This window comes from Dreissena polymorpha, chromosome 5, assembly GCF_020536995.1.
Source record: "Dreissena polymorpha isolate Duluth1 chromosome 5, UMN_Dpol_1.0, whole genome shotgun sequence".
In the NCBI taxonomy this organism is placed as follows: Eukaryota; Metazoa; Mollusca; class Bivalvia; order Myida; family Dreissenidae; genus Dreissena; species Dreissena polymorpha.
Window position 1 is genome coordinate 7,997,620 of NC_068359.1, and position 15,578 is coordinate 8,013,197.

General features: G+C 37.1%; 1 protein-coding gene across 1 annotated transcript in view; it reads right to left on the reverse strand.

Annotated features, from left to right (window-relative positions):
• The window catches only part of LOC127880864 (guanine nucleotide-binding protein G(i) subunit alpha), a 75,188-nt gene that overhangs the window by 15,418 nt on the left and 44,192 nt on the right, over positions 1-15,578 (reverse strand). Inside the window, exons 4-8 of the mRNA XM_052428321.1 lie at positions 15,130-15,287; positions 7,625-7,753; positions 6,398-6,527; positions 5,313-5,466; positions 1,035-1,233 (exon numbers count right to left, since the gene is read on the reverse strand). Coding sequence (XP_052284281.1) covers positions 1,043-1,233; positions 5,313-5,466; positions 6,398-6,527; positions 7,625-7,753; positions 15,130-15,287 — 762 coding nt within the window. The 3' untranslated portion in view covers positions 1,035-1,042. The remainder of the gene's footprint in view (positions 1-1,034; positions 1,234-5,312; positions 5,467-6,397; positions 6,528-7,624; positions 7,754-15,129; positions 15,288-15,578) is intronic.

Sequence of the window (15,578 nt, forward strand, 5' to 3'; positions counted from 1 at the left end):
CCTGCAAAAATGGGTCTAATGCCATTTGTGCCAGCAAAGCTCCAGACAAGCCTGCGCAGTCTTGTCTAGAACTACGCTGAACGCATACGGCAATACCCATATTGTATGATGCAGCTCATACAGAGTTGGCATAAATGTAAATTTACTTGTCTTTGCAAAACCTCACTTTTCACAGAAGACTTAAGGCTTGGACTTCCACGTGCCCAGAGGTCAAGTTACTCAGAACATTTAACTTCCCCCACAGTGATGTAAGGTTGACCACTTTTAAGGTTCGTTCATTGATACATAAACAAACACATGCATTACAAGATGTGATTCAGCAAACAATGAAATCTATAAATATAAATGATTTCTTGCATAATAAATTTAAGCTATATAAAGAAACAACCCATATCTTATTTTGTTTTACTGATAATCACTTATAATTCATTTCTCTACATTCACTTTTGTTCCTTATATAATTACCAAGTTCAAAATACGATATACAAGTACATGATGTAAACTATTTACGGCAAACTAAGTCTCCTATCATTACACATGGAATTTAATGGCAAGCTATTGATCATCAAAGTCCAAAGTTAAAAATGTAAGGAATTACTTCTAATAATAGCAACATAGCGCTATAATTAGACGCAAACTTTCGATGGAAAAGAAGATCCTCATAATGAATATTATTGATTTTGATTCAAATCATCTTTAAACTATCAATGTCAAAGATATTAATTACAAAGGTCAATGAACCAATTGTTAAAGTTAACATTTTCTTTTCTTTTTTTAAAAATTAAATCAAAATTGTGTTTTTTTTAACTTTACTATATGGCTATTGTTGTTGCTGCTTTTATTCATGAGCAGTATTTCAATTCATCAGCTTAAATAAATTACTAGTATTAACTTTTAACTACTACACAAACTGATAAATTTGTGTTTCAATAGTGAACCAAAAACAGTTGAGCTCCAAATAAAACATTAAAATAGGCCATCATCTTTAGAAATCAGGTTTATTACCACCCTAAACAGAGCTTATTTCCACCTACCCTCAATATTAAAATAGGCCACAATCTTTCAAGTTATTCTTGATGATGACATCGGTGACGGCATCAAACACGAACTGCACATTGTTGGTGTCCGTGGCACAGGTGAAATGTGTGTAGATCTCCTTTGTGTCCTTCTTCTTGTTCAGATTTTCAAACTGAACTTGAATGTAGGCAGCCGCCTCGTCATATGTATCAGCCCCTGCAGGAAAGAATGCATATGAAAATCATGAATAGTGTATAACAAAATGGGCCTTGGGGAAAGGATATGGAAAACTGCTGTATTGCTCAAGCAAATATCAAATCCTCTGCAATGACTGCATGACAATGGTATTGGCTTGTCTGGTAATAAGTATATGAACTCAATTGTTAACCCTTTTCCACTGAGATACATATTTTGACACATTTGGAGTCCCATAGAAAGTTAAATTTAATTAAATACCTTTCATGCTAACGTCAAGTTTTAAAGGCTTCATTTCCAACCCTTAGTTATTGATGAGTAGCAAACAGCATAAAACCTGAACAAACTGCGAGTTATTTATCAAACCCTGGGGAATGGATGTGAAAAATTATTGGACTGCTAAAATGTCATGGATAAAAAACTTTCATCACATATTTATCAGACAATTATGACACATTTTCTGTTTATTGAACCTCGCCCACTTGAAGGTCAGAAAGATGAACTGTACCTGTGTATTCAGGGAAGAAGACAAGGTCAGAAAGGCAGAGATGTCAATTGTTCCAAATTTAAAATCCGGAAAATTAGGCCGGGGTCTGGGAACGCAGGTCCCCAATGGAGATTAAGGGCAATGCCCCACCTTGAGCCCTCTCTAATAATTGTACTATTTTATAGTATTTCTAGTTGCAATTTCAGGTGAAAACTAAGAAAATATCATGAATCAAGCGGTCCGCATCATCGTATGTGTATTCGTTATTATAGGTTTGTTTAAAATGGATGTAAACAAGAGGCCAATGAGGGCCTGAATTGCTCTACTGCTATAAACACTGTGCAAGTTTGGAAAGAATAAGATGGAAACTGTGTGCTTAATCGCGCAAACAAGGAGAATTTTCTCAAATTCAAGGGGAGATTATTGTGTACTTATTTCTCCAATACTGCTCATATTCAATAGGGTTCAAGTCCTCATTGATATAAAGATACTGTGCAAATTTGAAAATAATTGGATGAAAACTGTGGAATTCATTATGAACAAGCGGGATTTCAAAATTTTCTCATATTCAAGGGGAAGTCATTCTGGACTTATTGCTACGATATTGCTCTTTTTAAAAAAGGGTTTGAGTCCTCTTTGATACAAAGACACTGTGCAAGTTTGCCAAGAATTGGATGAAAATTATGGACTTTATCACATAAAAAAACTGAATTTTAATTTTTTTCTCAAATTCAAGGGGAGATAATTCTGGACTTATAACTCCGATATTGCTCATTTACAATAGGGTTTGACTCATCATTCAGATAAAGACACTGTGCAAGTTGGGAAATGATTGAATGATAACTGTGGACTTAATTGCGTAAACAAGCCTTATTTCACAATTTTCTCAAATTCAAGGGGAGATAATTCTGGACTTTTTACTCTGATGTAACCCATTTTCAATAGGGTTCGAGTCCTCATTAATATAAAGACACTTAACAAGTTTGAAAAGAATCAGATGAAAACTGTGGACTTTATCGCGTTAACAAGAAAAAGTCTAACACATGCATGGACGACAGAAACCACGCCATGACATAAGCTCTTCAGGCCTTCAGCCAGTAGAGCTAAAAATTAATTAAATTGAAAATTACTATATCCGAAAACGAAAAAATCTGAAAAATATACATGTTTTAAACATTAAATAAAATGTGCAAATTGTATGAATGCCAAAAATGAAAAACATTTACCAAGAAAATACGTAATCAATATGTAATTTGGTTAACATATTGCTTTACAATATGCTATTGAACTGCTTAACTTTGCTAATCCATAACTTAGAATATTTCATGAATTGATGGCTGATATGTGCAACGTTTCGTTGACTTGTAAGAATTTCAGAAAGTAGCGACGATTTTCTGTCAGTTATCGAGCATGTCCGAGCCATCGGCTAGCCAATCAGAAATTAATCAATAAAATACTGGAGAAAAATTGGTACCGAGCACAAAGACGATGAAGCTTTGACAAATATATTACTTTTGTTCTACATTGTGCTTTCAAACTATTTTAACCCTCATCCCCCCCCCCCCTCCTAAAAAAATATCAAATCTGGTTTTAATTGATCTCAATGGTCGGCTGAAATCCTGATTTCTGGGATAATGAAGAAAATTGACACCCCTGGAAAGGTGAACTGTACCTATGTATTCACGGAAGCAGACAAGGTCAGAAAGGTAAAGTGTAAATGTGTATTCAGGGAAGCATACAATGGTCAGAAAGGTGAACTGTACTTGTGTATCTAGGGAAGCAGACAAGGTCAGAAAGGTAAAGCGTACATGTGTATTCAGGGAAGCAGACAATGGTCAGAAAGGTGAACTGTACCTGTGTATCTAGGGAAGCAGACAAAGTCAGAAAGGTGAACTGTACCTCTGTGTATTCAGGAAGCAGACAAGGTCAGAAAGGTGAACTGTACCTGTGTATTCAAGGAAGCAGACAAAGTCAGAAAAGTGAACTGTACCTCTGTGTATTCAAGGAAGCAGACAAGGTCAGAAAGGTGAACTGTACCTGTGTATTCAGGGCAGCAGACAAAGTCAGAAAGGTGAACTGTACCTGTGTATTCAAGGAAGCAGACAAAGTCAGAAAGGTGAACTGTACCTGTGTATTCAGGGAAGCAGACAAGGTCAGAAAGGTGAACTGTACCTGTGCATCTGGGGAAGCAGACAGTCAGAAAGGTGAACTGTACCTGTGTATTCAGGGAAGCAGACAAAGTCCGACAGGTGAACTATACCTGTGTATCAAGGGAAGCAGACAAGGTCAGAAAGGTGAACTATACCTGTGTATTCAGGGAAGCAGACAGTCAGATAGGTGAACTGTACCTGTGTATTCAGGGAAGCAGAGAGTCAGAAAGGTGAACTGTACCTGTGTATCAAGGGAATCAGACAGTCAGATAGGTGAACTGTACCTGTGTATTCAGGGAAGCAGACAGTCAGAAAGGTGAACTGTACCTGTGTATTCAGGGAAGCAGACAGTCAGATAGGTGAACTGTGCCTGTGTATTCAGGGAAGCAGACAGTCAGAAAGGTGAACTGTACCCATGTATTCAGGGAAGCAGACAGTCAGAAAGGTGAACTGTACCTGTGTATTCAGGGAAGCAGACAGTCAGAAAGGTGAACTGTACCTGTGTATTCAGGGAAGCAGACAGTCAGAAAGGTGAACTGTACCTGTGTATTCAGGGAAGCAGACAGTCAGAAAGGTGAACTGTACTTGTGTATTCAAGGAATCAGACAGAAAGGTGAACTGTACCTGTGTTTTTAGGGAAGCAGACAAAGTCAGAAAGGTGAACTGTACCTGTGTATCTAGGGAAGCAGACAGTCAGAAAGGTGAACTGTACCTGCGTATCTAGGGAAGCAGACAAAGTCAGAAAGGTGAACTGTACCTGTGTATCTAGGGAAGCAGACAGTCAGAAAGGTGAACTGTACCTGTGTATTCAGGGAAGCAGACAGTCAGAAAGGTGAACTGTACCTGTGTATTCAAGGAAGCAGACAGTCAGAAAGGTGAACTGTACCTGTGTATTCAGGGAAGCAGACAAAGTCAGAAAGGTGAACTTTACCTGTGTATTCAAGGAAGCAGACAGTCAGAAAGGTGAACTGTACCTGTGTATTTAGGGAAGCAGACAAAGTCAGAAAGGTGAACTGTACCTGTGTATCTAGGGAAGCAGACAAGGTCAGAAAGGTGAACTGTACCTGTGTATCTAGGGAAGCAGACAAAGTCAGAAAGGTGAACTGTACCTGTGTATTCAGGAAAGCAGACAGTCAGAAAGGTTAACTATACCTGTGTATCTAGGGAAGCAGACAAGGTCAGAAAGGTGAACTATACTTGTGTATTCAGGGACGCAGACAGTCAGAAAGGTGAACTGTACCTGTGTATCTAGGGAAGCAGACAAAGTCAGAAAGGTGAACTGTACCTGTGTATTCAGGGAAGCAGACAAAGTCAGAAAGGTGAACTGTAAATGTGTATTCAGGGAAGCAGACAGTCAGAAAGGTGAACTGAACCTTTGTATCTATGGAAGCAGACAAAGTCAGAGAGGTGAACTATACCTGTGTATCTAGGGAAGCAGACAAGGTCAGAAAGGTGAACTATACCTGTGTATTCAGGGAAGCAGACACTAAGTGAGGACTTGCGAATCTTCTCCTCAAAGAGGTCCTTCTTGTTGAGGAACAGAATGATGGAGGTCTCGGTGAACCACTTGTTGTTGCATATCGAGTCAAACAGCTTCATGCTCTCCATCATGCGGTTCTGCAAATTATAAACAAGCCATTCAAGAATTGTTTTGATAAATCGTTTTGTTTGATCAACCAATTAATGCTAGATTATCTTTTTCACAGTTTTCAATAGTATTTTAGAAACATCTCGGCAGTAATAAGAGCAAAATGAATACTTCTTTAAATTGCAAATAACTCCCCCAAATTTGAAAACAAGGGCTGTTTGTAAAACATGCATGCCCCCCATATGGGCTGTCAGTTGTAGTGGCAGCCATTGTGTGAATATGTTTTTTTGTTACTGTAACCTTTGACCTAGTGACCTGAAAATTAATAGGGGTCATCTGCCAGTCATGATCAACGTAACTATGAAGTTTCATGATCCTAGGTGTAAGCATTCTTGAGTTATCATCAGGAAACCATTTAACTATTTCGGGTCACTCTGACCTTGACCTTTGACCTAGTGACCTGAAAATCAATAGGGGGTCATCTGCCAGTCATGATCAATGTGCCTATGAAGTTTCATGATCATAGGCATAAGCATTCTTGAGTTATCATTCGGAAACCATTTTACTGTTTCGAGTCACTGTGACCTTGACCTTTGACCTAGTGACCTGAAAATCAATAGGGGTCATCTGCCAGTCATGCTCAATGTACCTATGAAATTTCATGATCCTAGGTCTAAGCATTCTTGAGTTATCATCCGGAAACCACTTTACTATTTCGAGTCAATGTGACATTGACCTTTGACCTAGTGGCCTGAAAATCAATAGGGGTCATCTGACAGTCATGATCAATGTACCTATGAAGTTTCATGACCCTCGGCCTAAGTGTTCTTGAGTTATCATCCGGAAACCATCTGGTGGACGGACGGACCGACAGACCGACATGTGCAAAACAATATGCCCCCTCTTCTTCGAAGGGGGGCATAAAAACAACAAAACAATGTAAATGCAGGTAACTCTTACCATCTCCTGGTCCTCAGCCAGTGTGAGGTCGTACTCGCTCATGGCCACAATAAAGATGATGGCAGTCACACCCTCAAAACAGTGGATCCACTTCTTACGCTCAGACCTCTGACCTCCCACATCAAACATCCTGTGTACAATCAAAACATCCCACATTAAACATCCTATGCACAAACAAAACCTCCCACATCAAAATTCTGTGTACAATAAAACACCCCATGTGGCTGTTTTCAGGCAATTTTCATTTTTGTGTTTTTGAAATTTTTACATAACAATTGACAAAGTTAGTTTACTGGGGGTCTTACAATTTGTGCTATATATAAGAATGTTCTTATACTTTTTTTATTATGATTTACAAATATAATGTACAAAGATCTTAAAATGTGAGCTGCTTTAGGAGACTTTGTAAAAAGGTTTTGAATTCAGGTGAACCAGATTCCAACTGATCTTGTGACAAAGTTTCATCAAGGGTCGTAAAAATGGTTTCATAAGATTTGACCTGTTTTTGGATGCACACAGCCCACATTCAGACTCGGCCTATACATCGTCAAAATAAATATTCAGGCTAAGATTAATTAAAATTGAGTCGTAAATACAGCCACAAGAGAGGTTACTTTTCCTCAGATATGATCTGGTGACCTAGATTTGAGTCCATGTGACCCAGACTCGAAATTGTCCTAGATATTGTCAAGATTTACATTCTAAGCAAGTTTCATCAACATCGAGTCACACATGTGGCCTCTAAGAGAGAGAGGTTATTTTTGTTTTTAATATTTGAGCAAGTCACTTAGTTTTCGGCACCAAACCAAGATTTGAACTCAACCTTCATAAAAATCTAGTCATAAATGTGGCCTGTAGAAAAGGATCAAGGTTTTTCTTAGATTTGACCTGATGACCTAGTATATGATTGCACATGACCCAGATTCCATCTCAGCCAAGATACTTTTAACGTGAACATTCTGACCAAGTCTCATCAAGATTGGATATAACCCGGACCTCTCCAGATGTAACAAGCTCACTCAAAGTTGATGAGGCACAACACCGGCCCTATTATGCTCAAGTGAGCTCAAAATGTATATGGGGTCTTAATTTTTGTGGTACAGTGCAGGGGAGGCAATAAAAATTCCGGACTTAAAGTGAAACTTTTGTATATGCTTATAATACTTTATAAGATCCAGGAATGTCAAACTCAACCGTCCAAATAATAATGATATTATAAACTCTCACTTGAAGTGGAGGTCTTTGAATGTGAAATGTGTCTCCACAATGCCAGTGGTCTTCACTCTCGTCCTCAACACGTCCTGCTCTGTCGGGATGTAGTTCGGCACTGAGATACGGTCCAGCGCATTCAGGTAGCTGAAAATGCACACAGATTACAAGGATTAGTTTTTTTCCCATCACTACAGCTATATTGATAACAACCCATCATACACACCTCCCTTTATCCTGTTGATATTTGAGCACATGTTTATTTGATGTTTTGATCACTTTTTTTTTTACACTATTTTTTCAATACTACGTAATACCAAATAATTATGTTTGTAACTAATAAACAACATAAAACAACACACACAAAAGCCCTCAAGCTGGAAAAATATAGATACTTTTGTGTTTTTAACATATTTAGGCTGTTAACATGGCAAGCCACGTAGAAAGATAAAGTCACAGTCTGGATATGATGTTCAATGGCAAAATGTTGACTTTTTACCTCTTAGTGTGAAGTTGTCTTTAAGAGAGGGGAATTGGTGTTACACTCAAACTGCTGTCTCCTCATGCTGTTTTTTTTTATAAGAGTTATATTCAGAACAATCTTAGTCGCCTGCAAGCACATACGGACAAACATGGTGACTGCTATATCAGCCTCTCGAAAACAGGCTAGACAAAAAGATGCACTATGATACTTTCTTTTGATATTCATTTCATATCAGGAAAGTGCAAACAATACTGACAAATTCTAGATTTCAGTTATTTCCTGAAATGTCATCCGTTTGATCATAACGGTGCATAAATATTCCAGTCGATCAGGATTATGAAGTGTGCAAATCTCCCCGGCATGTTCTATAGGCTTAATGTTCAATTTGTTCTTTTATTTCTGCGGCAGCCTGCACAATTTCCCAATTTACTGTGTTTATCTTTGAGTTCGAGAGAAAAACAAGCCATTACAGTGTATTATCGCATTTTTTGTGTGTGACATTTTACTTGTAAAACAACAAATTACTAAACTGTAGCAACATTTTTCAAACCGTTGCTAACATACCATTTTTTTATTTCCATCACTGGATTTGTTTTTATTTTGCTTCTATTAAAATTGAAAATGTATGACAAGCCCAAATTTATAAACATTTTCAAAGGAAACTCCCTCTTATTGCAAAGAAACAGCGTATCAAAGGCTTAGGTGTGCATTATTTAAACAAAAACAACAACAAATATTCATATACTTTTTAACCATTTTTCCACACAAAAAGTTTTTTTTAAACAAGATAATAAATTGACTTTTCATCATTGAAAATAAAGCTCTGAAAACGTCAAGTGTAACAGTCTGATATTTTCTCAGACTTATTCTTTAGAGCTGCACACAACAGTATGCAGTTGTTTTGATATTTATGAAAACATAACTAGCACTTATATAGCTTTTGAGAAATTTTACACATTATTACTCACAGCTAAGATTGGTTCAAGTGTTAATGCTCCAATTTATGGAAGAAAGTTAAGAAACTATATATATTTATTTTCCAGAATATAAAATGTGAGATGGTTATATCTGATGGCGCAATAAAACTTCTGGGTCAAGCTTTCCCTTAAATATTCTGGTAACATTTGCAGGCAAAAAAAACACACACAAAAACAAAGTTATTTGGATTGTGATTGGAAACCCCACAAGCATACATGTATCTGCTAGAAGCATATTTCTTGTTTGGATAAAAGTGGTTTAGAGGATTTTTAGTCAGACATAAGAGGCAACCAACTGGTCACATGCATGATGGTCAGGAGCACAACCAAGTCACACGTTGATGAGAGATGGTAGTTGTGCTTACATGGCCTGCAACCAAGTCACATGTTGATGAGAGATGGTAGTTGTGCTTACATGGCCTGCAACCAAGTCACATGTTGATGAGAGATGGTAGTTGTGCTTACATGGCCTGGAACATTTCAGACACAATCAGCCCTCTGTTTATCTATTCGAACCCAACAAAGACAACAAGAGTGTGGAAATAACATTGTTTTAAGAATATTTCTGGCTTTACTTATTGGTTCTATTTGGTCAAAAAGGTCATAAGTCTGTCATGCCTAGACACATATAATTTACCTGATTACCAGTTTTGGGGCAATAATTTTTATAAATTACAGCAACTTGGTTTGTTGAGCGGAACTAAGGGCCTTCAACACATTTTTCCAGACAAAAGTTGCCTTGGATGAAAACTTTTCACATAAATGCATCTGCTTGACAATTAGTTTAACGCTTTAGGACGCATAGTAATCACTGGTTTTCAGGGTACATGTGTATTTCATCATATTAATATGCATCAGTATATAAAACCGCATCAATCTCTGTATTTCTCTGTATTATGTGGATCTATGCATCTTTGTTTTTGCTTAAACCAATGAAGGAAGTTTAATACTTGTGACGCTTATATAAATGATGTTAGTAAGGTACAAAGTGTATTGAGAATGTACCAAGTCAGGCGTATTTGAAAATCACAGGTATATACATGTACAAGGGTGTTACATGTTTTTCTGACATGTTCAAGGGGAGGAAAATTATTATATCAACTGATTTTGGATGATGAAATGTGCTTATAAACAGGGTATTGAACCTCTCAAAACAGACAAAGATTTACACTTAATTGAACTTGACAAGATTTCTTTCACAAGGCCTTATTTACCTCTCATTCTCATATTACCGTAAAAACTCAGTCATAGGTCTACCTGCTCATACGTCAGGGGTATAAAAATGGTTCGAAAATGTGACATTTTATGTATGTGCACTTCATAAGTCGGGTAAAAATTACAGAAAAATATATCAGCATCAGTAAATTGCGACCCTATCAAATATATTTCCAAGTCTGTGACGCAACTTCATTGTTTAACATGTTAATTATAAACAAACCCGATATTATAGTAGATAGTAATAGTATTACATTGCAATTTGGTAATTAGTATAATCAATCCAATAAAACACTGTGCCATTATTTACATGTACGATATATGTGTTTAGGAATTTTGTAAACACAAGCGTCTGCCATAGTTAGGAACTGTACAGAAAGTTTGTAAATTGGAAAATCATTGATAAATGTATTTGTCGTTTAAATGCTTAGGCCAAGTAATTTTGGCAAATTGGAACTCGACATGCGTAAAACACTCAATTAACCGTTAAACTCCACCTCCGTTCTCTGCAAAAGATTGGAAGGCTGAGCTTTGCACGAGCTATTATTTAATTGGACGATTGCCATTGAAGAACAAACACATGATTGGTTCGGCATGTTGATTGCTAGACAAAGGAAGCCAATTTTGTCGGCGAGAAAATTTGTCACTTTATGGCTTCAGACAAGAAGCGGCTTTCCTTTGATGACGTCAAACTGTCAATTCACACAGAGTGCACAATTTTCGGAAGACTTTAACTGACTCTTTGTTTACAATTCCATAAAAAAAATCACTTGCGAAAATTTACTTTGGATTCAATTATCAAAATGAAGCAAATGCGAAGTTGAAAAATATTATTAAATTAATTCGAGTCAGTTCAAATAAGACGTTTTGCTTTGGATCGATCGACTTCGATTTTTTTCATGAACGATTTCATAAGTTGAGACTATAATTTTAATCAGTTTTTGGAGGAAAAAAATCTCGACTTACGACTGCATTTTTACGGTACCTCTCATTCACATGCTATGAATGCAAATCAAACAATTTTTATTGTAATGAATAGGTAATGTTTGCCATTTCGTCTCTTAACCCTAATGAATTATGCTGGAAAACGATTTACTTCAGGGCCCTTGTTTGGCCCTTTACTTCAGCCCCATTCTCCCCTTAAAATAGTATACTTTTTTCCCCTATTTCAGCTAAAAATTCCCCCCTCCAAAAAAAAATAGAGCTTTGTCAAAGACGTGACTAATACCCCCACATTCCGCATTGACACAGAATATTTTGCATGTTGTCTTCACAAAATCAGCGGACACCATGCTCAATGTTTAAAACGCACATAGTGACCCCATGACCTAGTTTTTGACCCGGCATGGCCCATGTTGGAACTTGACCTACACATCATCTAGATACAACTTCTGACCAACTGTGGTGAAGATCGGATGAAAACTACTTGAAGTAGAGAGCGGACACCATGCTCAATGTTTAAAACGCACTAAGTGACCACATGACCTAGTTTTTGACCTACAATGACCCATGTTTGAACTTGGCCTAGGCATCGTCTAGATGCAACATCTGACCAAGTTTGGTGAAGCACGGATGAAAACTACTTGAATTAGAGAGCAGACACCATGCTCAATGTTTAAAACGCACTAAGTGACCCCGTGACCTAGTTTTTGACCCGGCATGACCCATATTCGAAAACAACTTGAAATAGAGAGCGGACACTAAATACGGACCGACAGACCAACAAGCTCACTCCTATATACCCCCTTAAACTTTATTTGTGGGGGTATAATTATTTTTTTACTTTTATACTTATTTTGCCATCTGCTATCATGCTATTAACCTTTGATAAAATGTATATTTATGTAAATTACATTTTTATGTAAATTACATTAAGATATAGCAATTTTAAGGTTTTGAATGGTTGGTGAATAGATCTTCTCAAATTCCCCTTTTCGCCCAAAACGATGCGAAATTCCCCCCTCTAAGGGCCCTGGCCCCAATCCCCCAAAGTGTAGCAAGGGCCCTGTACTTTCACAATGTGGTAAGCACACTTTTCATTACAAAGTTCTACAGAGTTTATTTATCAACAAATTACCACGGGATACGAACTACACGATTTTTTCACATGAAGGACCACACTTCCAACTTGGGCTTACCAGAATAATTACATTAACCATTTGCAAACTGGTATTGTTTTCTTATAGAAACATTGAAACCATGGTTTGTTCTATTTTATCCCTGGTTTGGTAAATTTTATCCCATTTAAATTTGTTATTCATTGATATGTAAATAAACACAATTTGTTGAAAGTTGTCAGTTCTTTGATAAACTCGAATGTCTTAATTTGCAAACAGATCAGCAAAGTAATAAATAATTTTTTTATCAAAGACCAATTTTGATTTGAGGATTGGGAAACCAAAGCCAATGACATTGTTGGTTACAAATTTACCACTAGCGCAATATGCAATTTGTTTTAAAGAAAAGATTTTTCCAGTCGCTAATGAAATAGGCCACAGAAATGGTCGTACTCTCTAACCCCCCATTTTTTTCTGACGAATTTACATGAATTAAGAAATGACACTTGGGTCAATCAGATCGGCAGAAAACTCACACCACTGTTTATCAGTGCCATTCTCAACAAGACTAATGCCAAGCAATATATGTCCACCGTTGTCAGAATTTTTTATATATTTTTTTTATATTTGTTGCCATAGCAACCAGAATTTTCGACATAGGAAGAAAATGAAACGATGTGCATAATGTCCATATTGCCATCTGTCCATGTTTTAAGTTTCATGAAAAAAATATGAAGAACTTTTAAAGTTATCGCAGGATCCAGACAATTGCGACCGACTCACGGACTGAAGGACTGACAGACACACAGAGCACAAACCATAAGTCCCCTCCCGTGAAACCGGTAGGGGACAATTAGTATTTATTTACACAAAGGATATATCAGGAAATGTATAAACTTGGCAATTAACACGTGTAAAAGATTTAGATTTGTCAATTTGAAATGAAGTATCACAAAGTATGCAAAGATTGCCAAGAGACAAGATATTCGTTAAATAATTCACTGGTTTTGATTGAGTTATTAACTGCAAGAGTTTCATCAACATTCATATGAAGTCATCACACACATGATTACTATAGTATTTACAATAATCATGCCCAACATTCTTGGACACTCAACAAGTTTTGGTTACATTGAAATTACATGTATGCAAAGTTGGCTCAAAAATACTGTTGGTATTCAACAGAGAAAAAAATTGATATTCAAGTCATGATGTTCCACTGGTCAGGAAGACAAACCAATACATCCATCATATTAGCTTCTGTTTATAAGTACATGTTGACATAGTAACCAAACAGTATGTGTTCAGCCTTTGCCTGTCCACCTTAATAAATACTGATTGAAATGTTATTCAGATAGAGCATGATTTAGTTGGCTGTATTAAGCTTTTTAAAATCTACTAAGCAGTTCAGGAGAAGTTGTTTAAAGAAAAAAGTAACAGACAGACAGATACATGCACATACCTACAGACGGTATCCTAAATGCTTCCCTTTAGCACAATCTGCTCAGATAAGCTCAGGAGACAAAAATTCTACTCGTCCGTTCGTATCGACGAATTAAATCTTAAAAGGACGAGTTAATTTCCCAAAAGCTGTTGTCCTACATGACAAGTGAAAAAAAGTGATGTTAAAACATGTATTTTCAAACCAGTTTGACTTTTTCATTGAATTAAATTCCTTTTCTATAAGCTTATCTATTTTGACAGTAAAACTTGAGCGTATTGTTCGCACACTTTAATTTTATCTATAATCCAAAAATCAAAACTAAATCCAGTTTGGTCATTTTAGTGCTTTCATTGTACATCACATTCAGGCTTGTGTAGTGTGACAAAGTATATCCCCACTTGCCCAACATCAAATTTTGCGTAACCATATCAGCGCTGAGGCAGCCAAACAAACCCCGTCCCAACGTGAAGTGTATAAAGTAACGGTACATGTCACAGATTAATACTGACCTTTTAAAACTACCGTAGCACTGTTGAGAACAAATTTCCACATAAAAACAAGATGTGTTTGTGAAACACTATGTCCCCCCCCCATAAATTTAACCTTTGACCTTGAAGGATGACCTTGACCTTTCACCACTCAAAATGTGCAGCTCCACGAGATACGTGCATGCCAAATATGAAGTTGCTATCTTCAATATTTTAAAAGTTATGGCAAATGTTCAAGTTTGATGAATTTGACCCATATATTTGACCTTTGACCTTGAAGGATGACCATGACCTTTCATCACTCAAAATGAGCAGCTCCATGAGATACACATGCATGCCAAATATGAAGTTGCTATCCTCATTATTGCAAATGTTATTGCAAATGTTAAATTTGACACAAACAAACCAACAAACAAACAGACAGGGCAAAAACAATATGTTCCCCAGTATAGACTGAGGGACATAAAAAGACTGGGAGACATAAAAAATGCATCACCATTTTTTTAACCAAAGAAAAAATTAAGTATATTTTTTGCATACTTTTCGCAATATGACAGAACTGTAGTGTATTGACTTTTCAGAACTTTAAAGGCAATATTAGCCCCTTACAATCTTTATTTCACACATATTTGAAGGACAAGTGTATGTGTCTGAAGGACAAGTGAAAATTATGGCGCTCGTCTAGCAGAATCAATGCATTATTGAAATATTTTTGACCCCAGAAGTAACATAACTTCTGGACAGAAGTATGCATAAATCAATCAATATATTAAGATCATAAAATTCAACACAATTCAGGGTTAAACCCTTAGATTAAGCTTTCCATTAAACAGACAAGTAACTGTGGAAACCACTTACTATTCGGCTGAGTCATTCAGCTGGTATTCTCGTGATCTGCCGACGCAGTGGGCCACCCCGGAGTCCTTCCACAGACGCTTCATGAAGGCCGCCAACTCCCCAGATAGGTCGCCTTCGTCTGCGTTACCCGCCAGCGCGAAGAACTGACGAGCATCATCCTGGGTAAGAGAACAAGGGAACTAAGTGGCTAACTAATTACCATCAACAGTTACCTGGGTAAGAGAACAAGGGAACTAAGTGGCTGACCAATTACCATCAACAGTTACCTGGGTAAGAGAACAAGGGAACTAAGTGGCTGACCAATTACCATCAACAGTTACTGATCCTGGGTAAGAGAACAAGGGAACTAAGTGGCTGACCAATTACCATCAACAGTTAGAACAAGGGAACTAAGTGGCTGACCAATTACCATCAACAGTTACTGATACTTTCATCAAATGTCATACCTA